Raw genomic sequence first — 24,337 nt, forward strand, 5'->3', positions numbered from 1 at the left:
GCAGAATACAAGTACCAAATCACCTTTACCCAGGCCAACACCGAGTCGTAACTGTACTTCTCCCCGTCAAGTGAAGGACTCACATATCCACGTGCAGCTGTCGGAGTGATTCGTGCCATATGGCCCCGTCATGCCCAGAAAGCATTCAACTGCTGTCAGTAAAGAGTTTCAATCGATTCTCATTGAGTTAAGCTGGCCGATACCTTTTAGTTTTGGCGGAGAGTTTTGCAAACCGGATGAGCTTGCCGGATGTCAATGCCTTCCAAGGTTTGCACCAATCCTAAGTTTGGTCAACGCAGGAGACCCCACGATCACTTGAGAATATCTAGGGAAAGGGCTAAGGTTAGGGGTCGCCCGCGAGATGCCTTTGCCACGACTTATGCATGAGTCGGGCATAGTACAGTATATACCATGCACGTTGCTTGCGAAAAGACTTCCAATTGTCATGCGTATGCCCACCACCTTCATTAGTAATGTTGAGTTTTCACTCCGAAAGAGAACATGAATCTATTATCATGGCGAGTTGGTATCATCATTATATACAATAAAAATGCTCAAACAACTCATCATGCCCATACAGCCAGTGTATTTCTCAACCTGACGTGAGAGGAGATACAAGCACATACCATGGCAATGCTTTTCCTGATCACTCAAACAAGTTGCCTGTTCTTGCTGCGCGCATTTCCCAAACAAGCACCCACCAACAAAGTCATGCTCACACAGCCGCAGCACCAGGCTTCATACCCTTGACAGACTTCCACTCGACAAATATCGCACCAATGAGCTGCAGACAACACATGGCCACGGAAATGTACCACGTATTCGTCAAGGCGAGGTTGTAAGCAAACAAGACACCCTGCAGGTATTTCGCGGGGATTTCGTTTCTGAGTGAAGTAGCACCAACGTTCACGATAATCGACGGGTCAATACCCGGTGCATACTTGGGAAGGGTCGAAATGAGCCGGTTGTTGAACACATTCTGAGCGACCGACACAAACAAGGCGCCACCAAAAGTCTGCATGAACATGACGAGTGCCGTACCCGTGGGGATATCCTTGAGCGGCAAGGTAGCCTGGACAGCCACGAGAGCTTGTTGCATGCCGAATCCGACACCAAGTCCGTAGATAACCTGGTATCCGATCCACATCGAGTGACCCGTGTCCGTCATGAAGGTCGTGAGAAGTCCTGCGCCGATAGCCGAGAATATCACGCTGAGATAGTAAAAGGGCCAGTAATGTCCAATAGCCGTTGTGAGGCCGCCGCCAATCAATGACGCGACCACCAATGACAGGACCATTGGCAAACACATGATGCCGGATTTGAAGGCCGTGGCGCCCTTGATGGCCTGGAACCAGATGGGCAACCAATAAACCAGGAGAAAGAATGCACCGCCAAGCGTGAAAACGAACCAGGCCGAGGCGGCGACGTTGCGTTGACGAATGATCCTGACAGGTACTGTCGCAAAATCTCCCATGTAGAACTGAAGAATGATAAAGAGGACGGTCAAGACGCCGAAGAGGGTCAGGCACAGAATGATGCGCCAATCGGACCAAGGATAAGTCGACCCGCCCCATTGGAGAGCGAGCAAGCAGCAGACAATATCAACGATGAAAAGCCCCGTGCCGCCGAGATCGAGTTGGTAGGCTCTTGTTTTCCAGGACATTTTCGTTTCGGCTGCTCTGTTGGGAGACTGGAAGAAGAAAAAGATGACGACCAACGTGATGGCGCCGAGTGGGAGGTTGATGTAAAAGCACCACCGCCAGCCAGGACCGTCGGTAAAGGCACCACCAAGCAGCGGCCCAGCAATAGAAGCAATTCCGTACATGGCCCCAATGATGCCAGTATATATCGGTCTTTTGACGAGGGGCACCGTGTAGGCGATGATAACCATCGCTCCGGAGAAGATACCTGCCGACCCGATACCGGCAATAGCACGACCGACAATAAGCGCCTTTGACGACGGTGCAGCACCGCAAACAGCGGAACCAACCTCAAAGATGGCGATGGATGTCAGGTACACATACTTGATGGAGTAGAATGTGTATAGCTTTCCAAAGAACAACTGCAGAGCGCAGGTCGTGAGAAGATATGCCGAACCATACCAACCGACATCACCAAGCGAGTTGAAGTGATCTGTGATCTTGGGAATGGCAGTCGCGATGATAGTGTTGTCAAGCGCGACGAGGAAGACGGACAGACATAGGGCGAGGGTGATGAGAGCCAGTTTGATACCATGAGGATACTGGGCCTCCTCGTCTGCAGCTGAGGGCAGAACACCATCTGCGTGGTTCTCTTCCTTTTGTATCGGTACATCTGCAGAGGATTCTTGTTGCAACTGTGTATCCGTATCCTTCTCAAAACTGGTATCCGACTTCTCTGCCACCCCTTCGTCCATCTGGTGGTGCTTGTTGAGATCTGTGTTCGATACGTTCTGGCTGGGAACAACGGTGGTAGCCTCGGACTTGACATTTTCGGACTCCGAGCCAGTCGAGGTGGCTTTTCTGTTGAAGAATCCCATCAGGTCTACGGGCCGTGGTTGGCGACCTGGAAAGGGTATTCGGGATCGATCAATTAATTCTTAGGGAATTGGTGGTGCGGATGCAGGGAGGAATGCGTCCTGCCTGTCTCCAGCAACGACGGAGGTTTTTGAATACCCGACAAATGTTGTTTGGCTAAGGGTGTATGTCGACTTCAGACATGAAATGAATGGTAATAAATGTGTAGATAGTCAAGCAAAGAGGCCTGAAGAGAAAGAACGAAAAGACAAGTCTATCGAAAAGAAAGTCTAGGTGTATCTATTATGGCGAATTCCAGGGAGTCAAGTTGTTAATTGCGAGCGGAAAATAATACGAAAGAGATCGGGACCCGCGTTGGAGAATGGGCATGGCAGATGGGATCATGGGGGGAGATTCCGAGATGGAGATGTGGATGAACCACTGAAAAGGCTTCGAGAAACACCATGACCCATGTACCAAAGCCCGGACATATCTCATATCCGTTCCGAACACCTTTTTCATGAGGGAGTTGCACTTGCCTGATTCAGCCTTGACTCGCCTTGAACTTCAGTCAATCGTCCAGCAAAGGCCAGGCACCAACCATTTCTCCTACCTTATGCTGTTAGTCACGCTTGTTGATGCGAGTCTTTACATGGCACTGCATACGATCCCAATGTCATCACGATGCACACTGATTTCCTACTCCTCCGTCACATTTCTCGATCGAGATAGCATGTGAACATGCACCAATCATGACGTCCACGATCTCCATCAAGACAATCGTATTCGCAAAACACTGCAGGCTGAAGCAAATAGACAACCCTGTGTATGTGAATTCCTACACCTAGCACCTTCGATGCGGACGAAATATCGTGCCGTCTGGCCCATACGGATCAATAAGTCCGTATCGACCTCAAGTCTTGAACTGTCAAATCTCCCTGGCCCCATCAAACTCGGCATCTGCCCATACCGAGTCCGATTCGGCCAATATCGACACAGCCAGCTGTGCAGGAAAGACTTTGGCTGACTAAATCACTCCACCAAAGTCCGTCAGTTCAGGAGAATCAGGCCTTCAAAGTTCAGGCCCCAGCACTGCCAGTAAAAGTCTGATAACAGTCTAGAAATTAGGGGCTCCGAGCCTCGTTGTCTACCTACCTGGTAGGTACCTTGTCTTGCAGTACCGCCGTAACACCGCTGCGCCTAGATATTTACATAGCTTCCATCCGCCTGCTCCGATATGTACAAGTCAGGCCGCCTTGCCAACGACTTCACGGCCCATCTTTCTACAGCATCTTACCGCTTCTCAAACTCCACCACCGCAGGACTCAGCGGCCGGGAAAAAAGACTCGAATAATCCGTGGGCACAAGGCTCTTGCCCTCGATATTGCGGAACTTGACATACCGTACCATGGTTGCCAAGACAGTTCCGAGCTGCACATAAGCAAACTGCTCGCCAATGCACCGATGTCTTCCGGCACCAAAAGGCAGGTATGGAGACGAGGCGCCCTTGCTGATCATGCCGTAGCCGTAATCCTCAAACTCTTCCTTTTCCTGGCCCAGCTGCGCATAGGCGAGCGAATGCCCTTCGTCCCATCGATGGGGTTCCCACAGCATGGGCTCTGGAAAGAACGCCGACTCTCGAGACGTAACCCCAGGCGCGGACATGACCGTATGCGTTGTCGGAATCATATAAGTCTTAGTCGAGGTCGGCGTATCTGCCACGATAGCCATGGGAGACTTGACCTTTCGCAGAATACTGTGGATCGGTGCGTGCAGCCTCAAAGTCTCCTTGACCACTTTGGCGTTGAGAGTCAACTTCTGCAAGTTGTCGTATGTCAAAGGGGGCAGATCCTCTCCCAATATCTTCTTTTGTTCCTCCAATAGTTCTTCCTGGATATCCGGGCGAGTGGCCAGTCGCAGTAAGATCCAGCTGGACGTGGAAGATGATGAGTGCTGGCCCGCCATGAGTAGAGCAATCATCATGTGCGCAATCTCTCTGTCTGGACACGGTGTGCCGTTCTTGTAGACACAGTTCATCAAATTCCATATCATATCCTCTTCGTCTTCTGCGCGTTTTCCACCAGCGGCCCGTCGCGCCTTGATGATTTCCAAGTATGTCTCAGCCATCTTTCTTTGCGCAATGTCTCGTTTGCGATTGTGTGGCAAAGGCGCCCACGAAAGCATAAAGTTTATTGGGGAGAAACCCATATCCAAGTCATGGTACAAATCGGCAAAGGTCGAGTCGAACTTATCCCGCACTTCCTTCCCCTGTAGCGAGCGCGAGGCAGTGTAGATGGTCAGTTCAGCCATGGCGGGGGCAATATCGACTGTGCCAGTTTGACCTCGGAAGAGCTTGTTGTTCTGCACAAATGACTTGGTTTCCGCCGAAATCAAGTCGACATAACTCCTGAATGCTTCCGTCGTGAGTCCAAATTTGACAAACTTCTTTTGCTCCATCAATTTGGCATTCTCGCAGTCGTACTATGGCTGTTGTTAGTCTTTTCTTCCATTTTCAAAGTCTGCCAACTTACCACCACGCCCGCCCCGAACACAGGTGTTGTCAAGCCCGTGTAAATCTCCTCGGCATTCACATCTTTCAGCTTTCCGTTCAGTATAAATTCATTCCCCTTGGTGCCCAAGCACACTGTGACTTTCCGGCCCAGCAAAACAAACGTAAAAACGTCGCCGTACTTCTCCTTGCACGCGAAGAAGAAATCGAAGGGATCCATGCCGTACCATATCGTATTCCCAAGGACCGGAAACCACGAAAACACCTCTGGCGGTGCATTTTTGTCTTTCAACAGCACCTGTCGAGCGACGTTCAAACCGACAGCGAGGGTAATGAATGCTGCAAGCCCCAGTAGCACGAGCTGGTACGTGGGCAGAGTGTGCACGAGTCGCTCAAGGGGCGTCGCAATCGTGGCGAGGAGGCCCATGCTGGGCAATTCGGCGAGATAAGTCGAGTCTCGTGGAGTGAAAGGACGAAGTGATTGAAGACGAGATGTGGAAAGGAGGAAACGAGTGTGTAGCTGTCGCTGTAGGACAACTCAAGGAGGCGCAGGTGGTTGTTCCCAGATCTTCCAACAAAAATAAATGGGAGATAAACTGCAGGTACGAAGGGATGGTGATTGGCGGAGCAGTGTCATCCCGCAACGTCAATCTCACCGGCAGCTGTGATCCGAATCGAGCCACTGGAGGATTCCATCTTCAAATCAGACCACCCTTTTGCCATCATAACTACTTCTAACAGTGGTCTTTGTAGACGATGGTGTTTTCTTACTGGTATCGTCTCCAGGCTACTACTTGATACATCTCTACAGCTTTCCCTTCTCCAGGTAGCCGTTCTCTTTCAACCACCCAAGCACATCCTCTCCATCACGTTCTAGCCAGTTTGCCTTGGCCTTGATGCTGTCCATGCTCTGTTGCAGACTTCTGTCGTAACCCTTCTTATCCTTGTCCGCGAAGAATTGCTCGACCTTGCTCAGCTGCTTCTCGCTGGTGAATCCTGCTGCGCAAATGCTGACCACGCTACTGAGCATGGTCATGCTGGGTGGTAGTTTCTCCACAAGCTCATCCCAGTTGCTGGTCATCCACTCCCATCGTTTCTCGACGCCTCCTGACGTGGTTCCAAGCCCACCAATGGGCATGTAGATGTCTTGCGTCTTGACTTCTCCGCTCAGCGCCAGCTTCAGAGTCTTCTGGATCAGCTCGGGACTCTTGGCCCGGCCAAGTGACCTTAAGCAGGTGTTCTTCTCGTCAGAGGTTGGTGCGGAGTGGTATCGAGCGAGTATGGCGTCCCACTCTTTCTCTCCACCGTCACGCAACACCATGGCAAAGACGGACGCTCGCAAGTTGGGATGTATGGCGGCATAGTCCCCGGCCGTGAATTTGCTGAACATCTCTTTTGCTGCGGATTGGATTTTCTTGTCTCCAGCAAGTCCAGCAGAGCCAAACATCAAGCTCTTGAATTGGCTCATAATGTGGTCTTCGTCCTCTGAAAACTCCCAGCCGAGTTCATGTGCTTTGGCAGAGCACAGGTTCAGTTGGAAAGCCTTGAGAGCATCCTTGGTCGACTCGTCTTCGAAGATCCAGGTGTTCCGTACGGCGTTGATACGCGTCAAAATCTCGTTCCAGACTACAAATTGTGTTTCGGTACTGAAAGATTGTAGCAGGCTCAAAATACCCGACGTCTTGCCGTAGCCACTTGCCGCCAGAGCACCGGCATCGGCAATCATACCGGCACGGTCTTCAACCGACAAAAGACCCTTTTGAGCAGCCTCGCCCAGCTTCGTCAGTCGTTCCGGGGTGTAGCTGGTCCTGTAGAATGCAGAATGATCGGCGTTCAACTTGTAAAAGTCCAAGCCGTCTTTCAGCTTGAATGTTTGCTCACGCTCTGTAAGCAGCAGGCTTTCATCCACACCGTCTTTCGTCCTGAGGCTGAGCATCACCGGATACAGGACTTTATCCTCCTCCGACTTGACGTCGCCAGTCCTCAAGAAGCGGTTCTGCTTGACGGTGATACTGGAATCCTTTTCGTTCTCAGTCACTGCGACAACAGGGTAGCCAATATTCTTAGTCCAGATGTCCATGACATGTGCAACATCCTTGCCACTTGCGTCACCGAGCGCAGCCCACAAGTCGCCTGTTTGGGTGTTTCCCCAAGCGTGCTTCTTGATATATTTCCTGATTCCCTCAATGAAGGTCTCTTCACCAAGATACTTGGAAATCATTCGCAACACAGAAGAACCTTTGGAATAGGAGATGGCATCGAAGATCTGGTTGATGTCTTCCGCTCGGTGTACAGGGACCTCGATAGGGTGAGAGCTGCGCAGTCCATCGAGACCGAGTGCCCCTTGCAAGGTGTCAATCACAAAGGTCTCCCAGACTTTCCATTCTGGGTAGAATTCATTGCAACTATACCAGCTCATCCAAGTGGCAAAGCCCTCGTTGAGCCACAGACCATCCCAGAAATCCATGGTGACGAGATTGCCGAACCATTGATGAGCCAATTCGTGTTGAACGACCTCCGCCACTCGTTCCTTGGTGGCTGCACCAGCGGATTTCTGATCGAACAGGAGATCGACAACTCGATATGTGACCAAACCCCAGTTTTCCATCGCACCTGCAGCAAAGTCGGGGATCGCCACCATGTCCATCTTTGGCAGAGGGTATGGCGCTTGAAATGCCTTTTCGTAGAATGCAAGTGTTTTGGCGGCTACGTCGAGTGCGAATTTCCCATCCTCCTCGTTCTGTTCTGGGGTCATCCATACTTTGATAGGTAGTCTGAATTTGTCGGTCGATATCGACTTGAGCTCTGCAATAATGAAAGCCAAAAGATACGTGGACATCCGTGGGGAACGGTTGAACTTGACAGCCTTCCTCTTCCCACCAGTGATCTTGGAGTCCACAGTCTCAGTCTTAGCGACATCCATATTTGACAGGCAAGTCTTATCCTCGTCAGCAATCAAGGTGACGGTGAATTCGGCCTTTAGTGCCGGCTCGTCAAAGCATGGCAAGGCCCGTCGAGCATCTGTAGCCTCAAACTGAGTGACAGCGAGATACTTCCCGTCTCTTCTCTTCGACCTGTAGAACCCGGCCATCTTGTCATTCAACTGTCCAGTGTATGTATGCTTCAATTGGACCTTCTGCCCCTTGCTCAATGACTTGCCCAGCTCAATGGTCGTCGTTTGCGTATCGGCATCGTAGGACAGAGTTGGGGAGGAAGTGACAAGGGCGCCATCTGCGTGAACGGACGTGGAGTGGATCTCGAGTTCCACTGTGTTCAAGGAGATCGAGTTGGTGTCTTTCGCCACATCGAGGTCTATTATGGCTGTTCCTTCGAAGGTGAACTTGTCAAAGTCGACTTCAAGGGTGACATCGTAGTGTTTGGGGACGACATCCGTGGGAAGTACGATTCGGCCTTGAGTATTGGCAGCACCGGGATTATCAGACATGAACCGGCACATCTTGGGAATCCTTGGTTGTACAAGACTCAAAGTCGGGCGCTTAAATGCTGCAGTCGAGGAGGTGCGGGAGAGCCTTGAGTAAAGGAACGAGGCAGTAATTGAACGACTACCCGCTGACGTCGATAGAGTTTGAATGGACCGTCTGCAGTCTGGCCGAATGACAGATGTTCGAGGAATCTGAAGATGAGAAACCCGCCAAAGTGAACGTATAGGTGGCTTCATCTATCGAAAAGAAAGACGGCGTCAGACTCCGAGCAACGGGAAGGAATGTAAGGGATCACAAAGGTCTCGTGCGCTAACTTAGCTGCGAATTGAAGCTGTCTCACCAAGAAATGTACTCCGTACGAGTAGCAGAATTGCCCATTCCCGTACATGTTCCGGAGATTTGCCGACGTGATGACCACGGCAAATAAACGTTTCACTGACTTCAACTAGATCTACGACCTTTTCCATTCGCAATCATGCTACTATAGTACATTCAACACAGCATCCTCGTCGGCGAGGCGAGAATTGCCATTGACTGCGATTTTGTTTCTAGCAAATTCAAGACCATCGAGGTAAAGTCACGGGAATGCATTGCGCGTAGCAACCATGCAACAGCAGAACACCCTGATGTGGACGCACAGTATTTGCATGCGGACTCTCCAATGCTCCTCAATCACGTGCACGAGTTGACCGACGCCCTTTAGCCGCTGGACTCAAGGCCATCTTCAAGAATGAATGAACTAGCCGGATTCCATATGGCGCTTGCAGGTGCAGCATAGCATTGCTGCCACTCTTTTCAACATCACCATGGATCTCAGAAACAAACAAGCCTACTATGGTGGAAGGCCGTCCTAAGGAGCCTGCAGAAATCCATCATCTATGCTTTGGCGAGGAATTCAAACATTAACCAGGAATAGCGTGCAAGCCAGGAAGAGCAATTCTCCAACGGCTACCTCGCCGTCTTCCCATTGACAATGCTGTTACCTAGGGATTATGTCTGATGTGTTCACACCCCGGGGAAAGGCGCACAAAATCCACTTTGTGCAAACAACACCACCACTTGGATGTCCTGCTAGTCATTCGGCTAACGGCCAAGAAGCATGCCCAACCATCACTTGGACCCTGATGTTCCCCACAGCTCGGCTTTGGGCGCAAAACTGGGTCAAGATTGCACCGCGTGTTATCACTGACACTGCACATTGTCTACTTATGCCACTTAAGTTCCATATTCGTTGCCACCACCAGGTCGGCGTGCATTTCAATATCAGCATTTGGCAAGTCCATTATTGACCAACTCCAGAATTTGCAGCTGTTGCCAGCAGGCGTCAACTGCATAGCCCCAAAGATGGAGCGTTTCGTAGCAGAAACTGATGCATATCGAACTCACAGTGTCCACGATCTCATCACACTGAAGGGCAAAACAGCGGTAATCACAGGTAAGGCAGTCACTCAAGTCCATTGTGATCCAGAATTTTGACCCAGCACCTGTTGCAGGCGGTGGACGTGGGCTCGGACTAGCCATTGCACGAGGCTGCGCCGAGCTGGGTGCCAATATTGCCGTGCTGGATGTGTTAGAACACTCCGACGATGTCACAAAGCTGGAAGAAGGGACGGGGATTAAGACCAAATATTACCGGTACGTTCGGAGTACAACCACTGGCGAAGCGTGAGGTCGACATGCTAAACCTTGAGCCGTAGGGTTGACGTAACCCAGAAAAAATCACTAGAAAGTACATTCGAAGATATCAAGAATCATTTTGGAAGTATCGACTGCCTTGTGACCGCAGCAGGCGTGGGCACCGGTGGCCCATTCGTTGACAACAGCATGGACCAGATTAACAGGATCATATCCATCAACGTAGGTCCCAAAACAAAAGGCCATAGCCTCTATCGAACTTTTTTCAATTTGCGCTGACGAGGTATGCCAAAAAAGGTCACAGGGACGATTCTGTGCTCCCAGCTTGCCGTACAGCAGATGCTCAAGCAAGGCACAGGTGGCGCCATTGTCACAATATCGTCCATCGGCGGCCACGGGGGCATTGTAGGTCAGAAAAACGCCGTTTATTGTGCAAGCAAAGGTGCCATCTTAGGATTCACCAAATCCCTGGCTGTGGAACTTGCAGAAAGTGGTATCAGAGTGAATAGCATCAGCCCTGGGTTCTTCCTCACAAAAATGACACCAGGGTATCAAGCCCAAGATGTCGCCTTACTGGAGGCCTTTGAGAAGCCCATTCCTATGAAGAGGTTCGCGGACCGATCAGAGATCAAGAGTATAGCAGCTTTCTTGCTCACCGAGGCAAGCTCATATATCACTGGAGAAGATATTGCGGTAGATGGGGGGATACTAGCGGCGTGATACCTGGAAACAAGAGCTGTCTCCAGCACATGACCATTTGGCCAACGTCGCGTGAACCCGGTCTCGACTGCACGGTCGAAACAGTGTAAGTAGTGGTTCATGCAATATAGATGCTTAGGTGCCTTTAGTTAAGGTCTTTAATTAACCTCCCCTAAAAGTTGCGGTGGGTACTACGTTTGGTGCCTCGCCAATCCTGCCTTAATCAGCCTGAGATACAGACAAGAACCCTCTACAAACTGCGGAGAAATCTCTGTTTCAACACCGAGTCTTCTCTTCTCTTCCCGCCCAAGTCATCAAGATGATACAAAGTACCTACAGAGTACTGTCAAGGGAGGCCTCCAGATCGTCTTCATCCTGTCTAGATCTTCGGGAAAGAGCAGTATCCGTCAAGCTATTTTTCCTTTCGTGAGCCAGGAAGCGAAAGTATCTACAGCGTCATGAATCTCTGCCACTATCCTGAAAGGCTGTATATTCGAAGCACAGGCTGGTCTTTCCCAGAACCCCTACACGCAAGAACCGGCATCAAAATGCTCTCACTCCCGTGCATTCTTGATTTGTTTACGAAATCAAGCTGTTTACACAGCCTGGTCATTTCTTGCCATATCAACCTAAAACCCAGCAAGTTTGAGGAAGTCATTTAGTCCCAGTGGGTGATTCTCCATAGTTGTCTTGGACATTTCATATCAATCAGCATTGCTCCAAAACGCGATATCTACGCATATAGCACAAGTCATGAACAATTGTTCTTAATCATTCTAGATGCTTGCACGACTGACTGCAGTCGGCTAACATCCATGCCCAATCTTGGTGTCATCGAGGATGAGCGCATAAAAACACACCACAACAGATTGTCACGCAGCATGCTTGAAGTTCCTTCAGCGCCCATGGCGCCAGCTCCAGTGTCTCCATTCCCATGACCAGGGGTATCTTCCATGTCCAATCTCTGTGACAAGCTCGACCGTCTCTTCATCATATTGGAGGTATTCAATCTGTTCTTGTGAACAGCAAAGCCCAATACGCCGTAATATGCCCGTTTTCAACCTGTACAAGCTCCCCACCATTCGCCGGAGCCAACGACGCATAAAAATAGAAAGTAATTACATATCGAACGAGTCCACGATGCTGGGTGTAGACTCGAACATGAACGGAGAGTCGACCGATGGTACCAACGCCAACCCTCGCATGATCAACGCCCACACTGAGACCACCGTATGCTCGTCTCAAAATCACACTCGCAATGCTGAAGTTCGTAAATGTTAATCGTTATCGTGGTGGCGTAACAAGAGCAGCTGTCGGATTGCTGCCGCGGTGACCCAGAGGAGGAGATGCTCTGGGTGAAGATATCGACGGTGCTGATGCTCGCTTCTGGATGACTTGAAGCTTTCGTCGGATGATCGTAAGTCTTCCACGGATACTGTTAACCACTTGAAACGAGTTAGCATACACATTGAAGCAGTGTGCACAAAACTTACTGCTTTTCACAGTCCTCCTATCTTCAGCCTCAAGTCCGTTGATAGGCGCCGTATCCTCCTTCTCATCTTGATCACTCGTGGTGCTGCCATTTCTGGTCACGTTGTCTTCATCACTTTCCAAGACTGCCTCAAGCATACGAATAGCCGTGACATAGGATATCTCGCACCCAGGCAAGTCTTCGTTGGTCAGCTCATTGATTGCAGCAGCACGGCTCATCTCTAGAGCACGGTCGTACATGAGCTTCTCGGCTGTGATGCCGGAGCTGACCACCACTTGATCTGCCGACGTGCCCATCCCAGCACTGGAAGCCGTAGTGGTAGAGATGTTATTGGGGTGGCTTGGATGGTCTTCGGGCAATCGCCGCTGGCTGTCGATGAGTTTCAACCGAACAAGATCTGCCTTCTCCAATACTTCGTTGAAACGACTTCTGATCCATTGCACAACGTTATTCATCCTCTGTCCAGCTGCTGCCGAGGCAGCAGAGGACCGGTACGATCCAGCGTCATTTGGTCCATCCGCCCGGCTCTTGCGATGCCACCAACGAGCAGCGATGTCCATAGCTTTGGCCAAGAGCGCCAGTGCTTTGACGTACAGCACCAGAGCTTCTTCTGCAACAATCACAGTGGCCTCAACTGTCAAGTCTTCATTAGACGCACCGAATGGACTCTCTTGACCGCCTTCGCCGGAAGTATTTCGTAAGCCGAGTCCGGGCTGCGAAGGAATTGCCGGGGTAAGCTGCTTGTATTTGACTTCTGCAAACCCGTACACCACGTCACTCCTAGTGGCAATCTCCTCGACGATTTGCACGAATTTGGTATCTTCATCGGCAGCAGGGGTCTTGGTGGCGTCGCCGACCACTACAAGGCTGCTTTGAGCGCCAGGATATGTCGGGAAAGGACTGTAGGTGATGGGAGGTGACTTTCCTCCACGTACGAGGTTGACTGGCGGAGAGAAGCCGACGCCAAACAACCGACCGCTCGCCATATTAAGGGCTTTCGAGATGGCCGATGTTGCTGAGTTCGGACTTGGTCCGTATCGTCGTTCGTAAGAGCTTTGTCGGTTATGGAGGGCATCAGGCCTTCTGCCCGAAGCAATCTGAACGGCACGGGAGGCACTGGTTTGAGCACCAGTCACGGAGCCAGGAGCCCCTTGGGTGGTTGCTCTGCGTACCATCGCTCCTGCCTTTGGTGAGAGTGCTGAAGGGCTGTTCTTGTTTAGTCGTGGGTTAGCGTCGATTTCATCCGCCAGAGCATTGACCTCGACCGCTTTCTTCTCCACTAGAACGTAGTCACGTTCAAATGCGATGTCTTGTGCAGCTCGTTCCCGTTCTTTCTCCTCTTGTTGCTGTTGTTTTCGAAGAGCTATGCCCTGAGCTTCATCATATACTTGGCCTCGTAACGATGAGGGCGGCAGCTTATGCGAACCTGCACTCGTTTGCCGGGCCATAGGAGTCGCAGAAGGCCGATATACTAATTCTTGTCTTCCTGGAGCCGTAGCATGTGGGTGTAAAGCAGGGCGAGGCTCTGCCGAGCTTGGTGGGGACGCCACTCGCTCATCAGACGGTCGTCGTTGCATGGCAAGTTGATCCCGTGCCACAGACGGCTTTCGGGTAAGAGAATATCGCCGTGGTAGATTCTCGTCCGATACAGTCTTGGAAGCATCGCCATAAGGGCTCTCCGGTTCCTTTCTGGAGCCAGGACGAGCCAGGCCAGTCGGGTCAGTGCGACTGTTTCGCCGGCGGTCGGTTTCGGGTGGTGTGGGTTGTTCAGGCATATCCTCAGGATGCAGACCTGGGATGGACCCTGTGATGATCTCGTTGCTGAAGAAATCAGGGAATGATAGGCGTTCTTTCGGGTCCCTCTTAAGTAACGCCCGAATGAGCTTTTTCATATCCTCTGAAACCATAAATTCTTCACCAAACTTGATCCTATCTTCACTCTTCTCAATCTTGCGGAGCAGTTCCACATGGTTGGATGCTCGGAAAGGTGGTCTGGCGGTCACCATTTCGTACAAAACAGTTCCGACGGACCAAAGGTCGGCTTTGGCATCGTATTTCTCATATCTCAAAATCTCGGGGGCCATGTATAGGGGAGAGCCGCACAGAGTTTCTGCAAGCGCTGTTGACGGTAATGACCTGGCAAACCCAAAATCGGCAATCTTGAGCATAGGGAGAGATCTGATACCGCACACTGGTTCAAGAGCGTTATCGCTGGGTTGGTAAGGCATCGGCTTAGGTTTGTGGTTCTGGAAATATGCGGGTGATGGATTAAGGAGGAGGTTCTGTGGCTTGACGTCGCGGTGAATGAGGTTTCGAGCTCGCAGAAACTGTAAGGCGCTCGCAAGTTGTTGCAGGAAATGTCGGACAACCACCTCGTGCAGACCACCTTGTCGAGGGTTTGGGTATTTGACCATCATATTTCCGACGAGCTCGCTATCCTTGATCTGATCCCGTCTCTTGATGAAATGTGAAAGGTCTCCGAGTGCCACATATTCCATGACCAAGTGAATATGTGCGCTTGATTCTTTGCAATCGATCAGGGCAACAATGTGTGGATGATGAAGTCCCTTGAGGATGGAGATCTCCGATGTAAGGTTGTCTTTCAGCTTCTTGTTCAGCTTGGACATATTGACCGACTTGATTGCAACGATGCTCTGCGTGCCCGATCCGCTCTGTAGATTGGTCAGTACATGAGATGTATGGGATAGACGTTATATGATGTCGACTCACCGTATGAACAGCCTTGTAGACCGTGGCAAAGCTGCCCCGGCCTATCTCTTCATGACGTTGGAAACTGCCTATCTTGTCCGAATCTTTTGACCTCCTCGGTGTGATCGATTGGGGTGTTGTGGACGCCATATTCACCTCCTCCACCACTTCGGTCGAAGAACGCCGGTCGCGATCTGGGAGAAATGAGGCAGACCGTAGGTTATCTTGTCAATGGCGGGTAAGAGGCCGCGGAGATATGGTTGGACATGGGTATTCTCAAGTCGAAAGAAGGATTGGGCGTTGTGGGAGGACAGGTCGATGACTGAGGTAACAGGCGGCAGGCCACAAGAGTGTGGAGATGGCGCAATTGGACGGCAGGCTGCGCAATCCGTGATGTTGTGCAACTCGAGTAGGGACAGGCTGCACGGACTCGGCAAAGGATATAACGATCGAACAGATTGCTTGATGGCGAGCTTACATTGGGCTCATCTGGCTGTTGATGGGGTGCGAGGGTGGTACTTTCGGTCGACGTCGATGAATGGGCGCTGGATTGGGATGGATGTCGGTCAACCAGTGACGCAGTGTGACCGAGCGTCTCGGCGTGGCTTGTAACACCTTGAACACAAAACAATGCGGCTGAACAGAAGAAAGGAAAGAAAGATAATGATAAATGGTTGCAAGAAATGATCTAGATCCCAACAACGCGAACGGGAACATTCGCTCACGCTCGGGTTACTAACATAGTAAGAGTCATGGCAGGTCAACAGGGCATCGTTCGCCTTGTGATGGTGCATGTCAAAGGTGTCGCGCGATAACGAAAGTGATAAGACAGCAGATCACGTGCTGTCTCTTCCCATTCTGATCATCCGATAATGGAATCCTTTCCCCTCCACGAATCACCAGGTGTCCCTCTGTATCTAGGGTTGAACGGAGTCAGCCGATCATTACACCCACCCGCCAAACTCTAGATTACCCACTGTTGCGGCAAGGACTATCCGGGACCGGACGCCACTCCTAGACTGACCATGAGACGGAAGTGATACAGAAATTCCTTTGTCTACTGGACTGTGGTAACGAGGCTAACTGCGGCTGCGCAAGATATGTCTGTCAAGTCCACCTGACTGTCATATATGTAAGCCTCGTACCAGTAGCCACAATCCAACTGGGACGACCACATTGTCGTTCGCCGCGGTTAAGGTGCTCTCCAGCAGGCTGGCGCCCAAGCCCGCTACGATGCATTTCCCCAATACCAAAGTAATTGACTGGCCATGCCAGGAAGCCCAGCCGCCGATTCTGAGCCAAACCCAGGTCGCAGAAAGACCACAAACAACCGCAATCGCAAATGCAAGACTGCCTTCTAGACTTTTCCCCCCTGCCCAACACCATTTTGTCTTTCCATAACGCCTGCCTATTAGGCTGGCTGCCGCGTCTCCCATGCCAACGCAAATAACGCCGCTCACCATGTTCACATCCCGCACAGTAGTGTCCCATCCAGCCCAGGGTCCTTCCCCGGAACGTGGGGCTGCGGCCAATGACAGCCAAAGTGGGATGGCGCAGCCGATCAACAAGAAAATATGTGAAATAATGACTGGACCTCGATAGTCTCGGCCATCCACGTAGGGTGCGAGAAACGCCGTCAGTGGTTTGGAAATCGGCGGAAGTTGAGAAGCTCTGAACAAGTCGAGAAGGAGGAAAATAGCCAGGACCAAACTGAGCGCCAAGGCAATAAAACAAGGATCGACGAAGATGGAAGGTAATAGCATGGCGACCATAATCCCATGGAAGACCTTGCGTCTTGTGTCGACCTCGACCACGGACGTAAGACGGAAAACTGCCACGATTCCGACAAGAAGCACTGCAACACAGTAAATGCAGATCAACAATCGTGTATTGGCAGGACCAAGGATATGCTGACGGATGTCTTCCACGGAAATATGTAGGTCGAATACAGCGTCAACCTCCGACCGAGGCGGTAGACAAATCCATCTGTCGAGGTTGTTGCTGACCACCCAGAGGCGGAATGCCGGAATGTTACCAAGCAGATAACCCAAGGCCCAACCAAAAGGCTCGTGACCCGACGAAGCCCGTTTGCCCACATACAGTCGGAGCGGGCCTAAGATTGTAAGCATGACAAGAATATATGCAAGTGCGGCATATACGTATTTCCGTGCTCGAACTTGTTCCAGGGTAAAGGACATGAATGCATTAGGAGGTCCAGCAGTATTTGACTGTGCCTTTCTCATGCCTATAGGAAGCTTGTTGCGTCCTTGATGGCCGGTCGCAGTGAAAGTGTTCCGTCGAGACCGTTGGGAAGACCCCAGAGTATCGAACGATGGTGCCCTAAGAAGGGGTACTTCCATAGCTGACAAGGCCTCGATCGCGGGCATGGTAGAAGCTCTTCCGTTAACCTGGAGATTTCTGATACGAGGAAATGGTCTGACATGCAGTTCATCTTCGCTGTCAGAAGAGACTCCACGCTTCCGCTGCAACCTTCCCCTGGTGAGAAGCGCGCAAATTGATTGATCAATCTGTGAAATAAGGTCCCGAGGTGCCCGTCTGCGCAGAAGCTTCCAGGTTGGGATGCGAGCCAGGGCAACTTCCCAAGTCAAAAAATGTCTGCAGGAGATAAAAATACACAGACCACCGAGCCACAGCATGGCTTTGAGAATCTCCGCCTGCGGTGACGTGGCAAAGACGTAAAGGTGGATTAGCGCTGTCGACAACAGTTGTAGTTCGGAGATGTCGAGGCTCGAAGTTGTCAAATAGCCCAGTACAGACACCAGTGCGTGATGCAGGGGATAGAACAAGATCAGGTTCTCCCGCGACAGCGGGCTGTCCGGTCCCAATTTCAAAGGCAGCGGTACTGGAGCAGCACCGTCTAAGAGCCGCCAATTTGACGTGTGTAATGGCAGCACTGAGACAAGCCAGTGTATATGGTCCCCCAGTGCTGGTGTTCTCGCTGTCGCCGTGACCAATGATGGGATTGACAACAGGCCGCACACGATCGCCGCTGGGAGAAACGCGGCACTTCTGTCGAATAGTGATATTGCAATCATCACTGGTAGAGCCACAGGATATAACAGTGGTCCCGGGTCGAATCTGGAGGGAATGTGAAATCCGATGCGAAGTGCTTGTAGTGATGTCTTGCCCGCCGCATGAGCTCGGCGTGACAACCTCAGTGGATAAAACGCGTATACCAACGGTGGGAGTATCAGGAACGCTATAAGCTCATTCGACCAGTTCCGCAGTTCTGCTGAATGGCGTTGACTGCTCCCAACGATGGCAGCAATGCCGCAAAGCAGCACGGTTTCCGTGCATCTTCGGACGATCTCTCTATGTTTCCGTCTCTTGTACGTTTCGAAGTCTCTGGTCTGCTTCCCCGTCTGCTGTGTTCTTTTCGTGGCCTTCTGGTTCGTTCCAAAGTAGTCGAACTCGCGTGCTTCGACGAAAGCCGGCGGTGTTGGTAGAGGGCTGGCTGAAGGCGTCAATCCTGCGGGCGAGTTCCCACGCAATCCCTTTCGCAGGCGTAATGGCGGCGCAGGCAACCCTTTGAGGAGTGGTCCCTTCTCATCGTCGGCCTCTGTACCGCTCTCGCTCGACTCCGTGCGACCAAACGAGGACGCAATGTGTCCATTCGGGGTATCGGGAGCAGTGAAGGTGGACAGCCCGGTCGATTTTGTCAAACTGTCGCCTCTTATATGATAGGGTTGCGGAATACGATCAAGGGATGAGGTTGTCCGAGTATGGATGCTCTGAGAGCTGCATTTCGCACCGTCGCTTCTGGCAGGACCCAGCGAAGTCATCCGGAGGGCACACCGCAGCGGACGGCGGAGCGCAGGTATGTAGAGATTCGGGGCAAATCGTCACAAATTTTAGATCATGGTGGATGGCAATAGCCAGCGAATGCAGCCGGCGAGGTCTTGAACAGTATGTCCATGGCCGTGATTTGGTTGGGAAGAATTTACGAAATTCACATGCTATGCATAAATAATGACCTGCAGTGGTGACCTGCCACTTTGTCATAAACCGACGTTTTCAAGCGCGGAGGCACACGCAACCCGACCGTTCAGGGGTTCCACTTTGGCGCAGCGTCCTTTTCTCGATACAAACATGTCTAGCATCACCAACGACTAACTTGACCACGAGAGTTCATGTACAAATGTGTCATTTCTAGCATCAATGCAAGCTTCTGAGAACTAATACAACTTGAACCGCTCTGACCAACTCTTCAAACAACAAAAGTGCTTTGCTCGCCGCCATTGCTAGGCATCCCAAAGCATATCGTTTACAAATCCTTCTCCATCTTGTCAAGGATGCTCCGGACAAACTCATGAGTGGTGCTGTTGCCACCCATGTCCCGAGTTCGTGCCTTGCTATAAACTAATTAGTATACGGTTTATCCAGTCAAGTGGACCAGATATCCAACTTACCCGTCAGCGATCACCTCATAAACTGCCTTGGAGATACGGTTGGCGTGATCATCGAGGCCGAGATGTCTCAGAAGCATGGTTCCCGACAGCAAGAGTGCTGTAGGGTTGGCCTGATCTTTGCCCTTGATGTCGAGACCGACGTGTCGGCAGCCTGGTTCGAAAACGGCTACATCACGACCCATGTTGCAACCAGGGACGACACCAGGTCCACCAACCAGAGCCGCCGCAATGTTGGTGAGGATACCACCGTAAAGATTGGGCATAACCATAACGTCGAATTGCTGAGGTCGGGAGACAGCTTGCATGGAGGCGTTGTCGACGATCATGTCATTGACTTCCAATGATGGGTAATCCTCGCCAACCTTCTTGACCGTGTTTCGGAAAAGACCGTCTGCGAGTTTCATGATGTTGGCCTTGTGGATGCAGGTGACCTTCTTTCTGTTGTTTGCGAGGGCGAAAGAAAAGGCGAATTTGGCGATACGTTCCGACTTGGCTCGAGTGATGATCTTCAGAGATTCAACCACACCAGACACCGATTGATGCTCTAGACCTGAGTATTCACCTTCTGTGTTCTCACGCACGATGCAGAGGTCCACATTGTCGTGCCGTGTCTTCAACCCAGGAATGTTCTTGACCAAAACGACTGAGGCATAGATATCGAGCTCCTGTCGCAAGGCGACGTTGAAAGACTGGTGGCCGGATCTTTCGATTGGCGTGTGTAAAATACCCTTCAAACCGAGTTTGTTTCGTTTGAGCGATGCTATCGACTCTCGGAACAGGGCCTCGGAATGTTTGTCGCCTGTCTCGACACCAGATACGTCGATTTGTTCCCACTCAATCGGTACGTTGTCAGCCTTGAACACGGTCTTGACTGCTTCGGCAACCTCGGCGCCGATACCGTCACCTATAAGCGTGCTGTGTAAGCAGGGGAACTGAAGTCTCTGAGATCAATCGATAAGTTGTCGTACCTGGGATCAGGGTGACGGTGTATTTTCCACCATACTTCGTAGGCTTGAAGATATCGGATTCAATGGAGGCATAGGCTAGGAGACATTAATTAGCTTGGAAAGTAGGTGAAGGGTCGGTATATCTCTAACTTCTTGCGAACGAAGGAGTGGGAGCTTGCTGTCTGCTCGCTCGCTGGGCTGCGCGGAACAGCGTCTGTGAAAATGCCTGTCAGTCTATCGGATGCTGCCCTCCGCAAGAATCGCAACCATACCTGGGCGCCGCGAGTGGACTTTGCTAGAGACATTGCCGGCGAGATACGTGTCCAGTAAGACCACAAGTCCCAGGTTGTGCAGAGGTGCGAGGGGTGCGGTGTAATAGGGTGAAGGACTGGCGATATCGCAGGAGCTTTTGTTCCTGCAAAATGAAGCAACACCAAAGAAGCTCTGCCGGTTGAGCCAATCAACGAGCTGAGGTGCAATGACGTCGAATTCCACTCCCGCGTCCAGAATTCCGCACCTGTTGATATTGCTGCTTCAAGACTACGTATTTGCTACGAGTACTATTCAAGATTATACCTGCGCCCACTACGATACTGAATGCTTGCACTCAATCCTATCTACGCAACTCTCCTTTGTCTTTCAGTTCGTCTTGAAATTTAGTCGACCTTGAGCATGTCTTAAGCGAGCTCCAAAGAACTGCAGAAGCACAACGATGAAAAAGGCCGCACCCATGATGGCACTCTGGATTCCGTACTCAGTTTGAGTGCCCGATTTTGTCGCCCAGTTGATCTGGATATATCCCACAATGAATCCACCAAGGGTGCGGACGAAGTTGAGCCACGCAGCGCACTCTCCCCCGGCTTCAGGGTAGGCATCAAGCAGGTAAGCGCCGACAGCTGTGGTAGTAATAATGGTTGCAGCGTTGTGCATACACCAACCCACAGCTAAGACCCAATATGACCAGGTATGAGCATGATGAAGGGTAGTACCAATGAGGTTATAGCCGATAAGCTTGATCGGCAAGATTAACCACAGGACGATCAGTCTGCTCTCGGGCTCGATACGACCTCCATGGCGCTTGGCATAGAGCTTGCCGATGAAGTCGAACAGGAAATGTCCGATGAATAGACCAAGCACAGCTCCCACGACTGGTGCCGTATAAATGGCTGCCAAGTTGCGGTAGGAGAAGTTGTAAGCGGGGATGATCAAGACCGAGATGGTGGTGTTGTTTCCGATCGTCCACGGAACTGTGCAGAATTAGCAAGATGTTGTCACGCGAAGGGAGTGCTGATCATCATACAGTCAAAGAAGTAGAACAAGCAAACCAAAATAACTGGCAATCTCGTGGCGGTGTAAGCCAATCGACTGCCAGCCTCCCAAAATGTGTTTGTGGTGTACTTGGTCCGGTACTGCTCAACACCGATGACACGAAGAAGCCTCGATTTGCGCTGAGGGATGCGGTCGGGCATGAGGTGGCGTGGATAGAACGTTTCATCTCCCAGCGTGGCGGTGACGAGGACGCCCAGCGCAATGAGACCGAAGTTGAGCCACATGCCCACGCGCCACGTATTGACACTGAGAATTGCAGCCATGAATTGAGGTCCCAGGAACGGCGACAAGATGATAGCTGTCGACCAGATGTTGATCTTCTTGGCATGTTGATGGAAGAAGAAAACATCCTTGATCCACATCAGGCCACCGGCAGCTCCAGCCACGGCGAAGGTGCCTTGCAAGATGCGAGCCGTCATATAAGAGTCGAAGCTTTTGGCAGCAGCAGACCAAGCGGCCATCCCGGCTGACAAGCATCCGAACCAAAAGAGCACAGGGAGTCGGCCAAAATAGGCAGACAACCAGACGGCCGCCAAGCCACCCACACCGAGCATGAAAGTGTTGCTGATGATCTATGAGCCATTGATCCAATAAGGGACGTTTACATGAAGACCTACCCGGCAGTCGCATGGTTAACCGTGTTGGGAGAAATGTGCCACTGCTCAGCTTGTGGGATCAGGGCACTTGCGCCTGTGGCAGCTGAATAGTCGGCAGTACAAGCATTGATTGCAATGACGACGAGAATCAGGGTCTTCTTCAACCGAGACCAGTTCAAGGGATCCTCAGGATCTGCCGTGGGCTGAGGAATCAAGACAACTCCTTTATTGGATTTCTTCAGCGCAACATCGGGAGCAAGTCCGAGTTGGGCGCGAAGTTGAGCTTCGTCGAGAACGTACCCCTCGGTCTCGCCAACACGATCGAGGTCGACGGTTGCATCTTGGACGACAGACTTTTCCGCCTCAGCACCGGCCTCCACGCTAGAGAGTGACGGTGGTGATGAGGCAGTCGTCGCCTGTGGTTCTTCTTTGGGCGCGGCAGCAGCCATGGCTTGGACAAGTGAAAGTGTGGTTGAGGATGAGGAGCGACCTATGACCCAAGTGAAAGCAATGGGGAGGATGGAAGGTAGAGTTGATGGTGCGTTTGGCAGGAAGTGGGGAGCGCGTGCTTCAAATATGGTACTGACCACACTTGAAGGCAGCTTCCCGTTTTAGTGTGCATCTCTACCATGATACGCTGCAACTCAATTTTACACTATTATCGTGGTCGAAAGGGCGCGCCTGGCATGCCCATTAGACCCTGGACGGACTTCCGATGCCAGGCGCTGGTGTCAGCTACAGTCGGTTGTCGAGTATAAATTGATATGGGGGAATTTTTAAGTTAGGTGGGAACCGCCAGGTTGTCGGGAACCACCCTTCAGCGAGTCATACAGGCTCGTTCTTGCTCGCGTGAGGCAAAGGCAGGGATGGGCTCTCGATCGCAATCTTACATCAGGCGCGTATTGGCGGTATGACAGTCTTCAGGAGCGTTGGTCTGTCGGCAAAAACATGACTTAGAAGTGGCGTATTCAGGGGAGGAAAGAAAAAAGGGGGGTGCAATATACTGCTAGTGGACTGACTTGGTATGTCTAATGTGTTAGCTTCGGGGTGCGGACGACATGTTACTAATAACAGAAATAGTACGGGGCACCTATGGGGTATTCTGACCATACAAAACTATCGACGGACAGGAAAGACGTGCAGTCAAGACTCAAATCTCACCGTCATCACTAATTAATATTATCTTCAACTTTGACAAGCCCGTTGCTTTCCAGAGACTCTCGGGAACGCCTTCCTCGACCGTGGTTGTAAGGTTACCCGTGATCTCTTGATACTTTTCCGTCTCTCCTTTTACTATCGTGACTATCGTGCCTCTACTAGACATACTGCGTGGGGCCATACAGAGACGGTCCACGGCGCAGGTGTCAGCCGTCAGGAAAATGATGTTTGCTCCCGTGCAAAAGGCCTTGCCGAACCCTACCAAATGCATCTCCTTCTATGGTACTTTGGCACACACAGCCACAGCGACTATTGTGGTCGCTGGCCCGTTCTCGGGGACATTCCATACCTTACGAGCTCCTCATCCTCTTTCCCGGATATATGTTTCCAAGCATTAAAGAGTTGTGGTCCTTGTCTTCCTCATTCAAAACTGCGCACTGACAGGCGACGTCCGAAGTAAGACCCCCAGGTTTACCCCAGAGTCAAACCTGTTGGGTCGATCGATACCGTTGCTCGGCAATGCATACTAAGAGCAGGCTGTGCCACTTGGTCGTCTGAACCCCGGACTCGTGCTGTGACCGAAGACTGCTACTTTTGATGCGCTGTGTCAGCCCTTGTCGTCCATGCTAGATTTAAATTGACAGGCGATAAGGTACGGACGGACCCCATGATATCGACGTCTTGAAGCTGCCTCAGAGCCGTCAAGGTCACCATGACTGAAACAAGCCTCTAAAGTAGCACTCCTAAGCGCAGGCTGAGCGATGGTGATCATCGTACGCAATCCGACTGAGGGCATATCGGCAGAGCATGTTCAAGCAGTCAAAGTCGGTTCAAACCCCTAGAGTTATATTTCTTCCGAGCCATGCCGCCTTGCTCGCATTAAGTAGAAGTCAGC

General features: G+C 51.3%; 8 protein-coding genes across 8 annotated transcripts; 1 reads left to right on the top strand and 7 right to left on the bottom strand.

The window, feature by feature from the left end:
- Window positions 1–453: 453 nt before the first annotated feature.
- EDD37DRAFT_637915 (DNA repair protein RAD50) lies at window positions 454–2,860 on the bottom strand. The gene has a single exon (XM_062817059.1). It carries the CDS (start codon window positions 2,516–2,518, stop codon window positions 716–718), a length of 1,803 nt encoding a protein of 600 aa, XP_062667246.1. The 5' UTR covers window positions 2,519–2,860; the 3' UTR covers window positions 454–715.
- A 761-nt stretch (window positions 2,861–3,621) lies between these two features.
- On the bottom strand, window positions 3,622–5,615 carry EDD37DRAFT_113158 (cytochrome P450, family 51, subfamily A). The gene is made up of 2 exons (XM_062809236.1): window positions 5,027–5,615; window positions 3,622–4,976 (listed from the first exon to the last, which is right to left on the bottom strand). The coding sequence occupies exons 1-2, from the start codon at window positions 5,429–5,431 to the stop codon at window positions 3,789–3,791; spliced, it is 1,593 nt and encodes a 530-aa protein (XP_062667247.1). The 5' UTR covers window positions 5,432–5,615; the 3' UTR covers window positions 3,622–3,788.
- On the bottom strand, window positions 5,591–8,822 carry EDD37DRAFT_637918 (aminopeptidase). Its single transcript, XM_062817060.1, has one exon. The coding sequence runs from the start codon at window positions 8,681–8,683 to the stop codon at window positions 5,810–5,812; it is 2,874 nt and encodes a 957-aa protein (XP_062667248.1). The 5' UTR covers window positions 8,684–8,822; the 3' UTR covers window positions 5,591–5,809.
- A 602-nt stretch (window positions 8,823–9,424) lies between these two features.
- Window positions 9,425–10,925, top strand: EDD37DRAFT_113207 (dehydrogenase with different specificitie). Its single transcript, XM_062809237.1, has 4 exons — window positions 9,425–9,882; window positions 9,941–10,082; window positions 10,145–10,304; window positions 10,380–10,925. Exons 1-4 carry the CDS (start codon window positions 9,792–9,794, stop codon window positions 10,800–10,802), a joined length of 816 nt encoding a protein of 271 aa, XP_062667249.1. The 5' UTR covers window positions 9,425–9,791; the 3' UTR covers window positions 10,803–10,925.
- Window positions 10,926–11,565: 640 nt separating this feature from the next.
- On the bottom strand, window positions 11,566–15,294 carry EDD37DRAFT_113227 (unc51-like kinase). The gene is made up of 3 exons (XM_062809238.1): window positions 15,004–15,294; window positions 12,275–14,945; window positions 11,566–12,226 (listed from the first exon to the last, which is right to left on the bottom strand). Exons 1-3 carry the CDS (start codon window positions 15,130–15,132, stop codon window positions 12,066–12,068), a joined length of 2,961 nt encoding a protein of 986 aa, XP_062667250.1. The 5' UTR covers window positions 15,133–15,294; the 3' UTR covers window positions 11,566–12,065.
- A 444-nt stretch (window positions 15,295–15,738) lies between these two features.
- EDD37DRAFT_637924 (dolichol kinase) lies at window positions 15,739–18,979 on the bottom strand. The gene has a single exon (XM_062817061.1). It carries the CDS (start codon window positions 18,783–18,785, stop codon window positions 16,107–16,109), a length of 2,679 nt encoding a protein of 892 aa, XP_062667251.1. The 5' UTR covers window positions 18,786–18,979; the 3' UTR covers window positions 15,739–16,106.
- EDD37DRAFT_637928 (isocitrate dehydrogenase [NAD] subunit 1, mitochondrial) lies at window positions 18,980–20,808 on the bottom strand. The gene is made up of 5 exons (XM_062817062.1): window positions 20,632–20,808; window positions 20,510–20,573; window positions 20,381–20,455; window positions 19,413–20,316; window positions 18,980–19,355 (listed from the first exon to the last, which is right to left on the bottom strand). Exons 1-5 carry the CDS (start codon window positions 20,662–20,664, stop codon window positions 19,268–19,270), a joined length of 1,164 nt encoding a protein of 387 aa, XP_062667252.1. The 5' UTR covers window positions 20,665–20,808; the 3' UTR covers window positions 18,980–19,267.
- Window positions 20,809–20,823: 15 nt separating this feature from the next.
- EDD37DRAFT_113292 (major facilitator superfamily domain-containing protein) lies at window positions 20,824–22,954 on the bottom strand. The gene is made up of 3 exons (XM_062809239.1): window positions 22,306–22,954; window positions 21,660–22,252; window positions 20,824–21,606 (listed from the first exon to the last, which is right to left on the bottom strand). The coding sequence occupies exons 1-3, from the start codon at window positions 22,731–22,733 to the stop codon at window positions 20,999–21,001; spliced, it is 1,629 nt and encodes a 542-aa protein (XP_062667253.1). The 5' UTR covers window positions 22,734–22,954; the 3' UTR covers window positions 20,824–20,998.
- Window positions 22,955–24,337: the final 1,383 nt, after the last annotated feature.

This window comes from Exophiala viscosa (assembly GCF_022695815.1).
Source record: "Exophiala viscosa unplaced genomic scaffold EDD37scaffold_10, whole genome shotgun sequence".
In the NCBI taxonomy this organism is placed as follows: domain Eukaryota; kingdom Fungi; phylum Ascomycota; class Eurotiomycetes; order Chaetothyriales; family Herpotrichiellaceae; genus Exophiala; species Exophiala viscosa.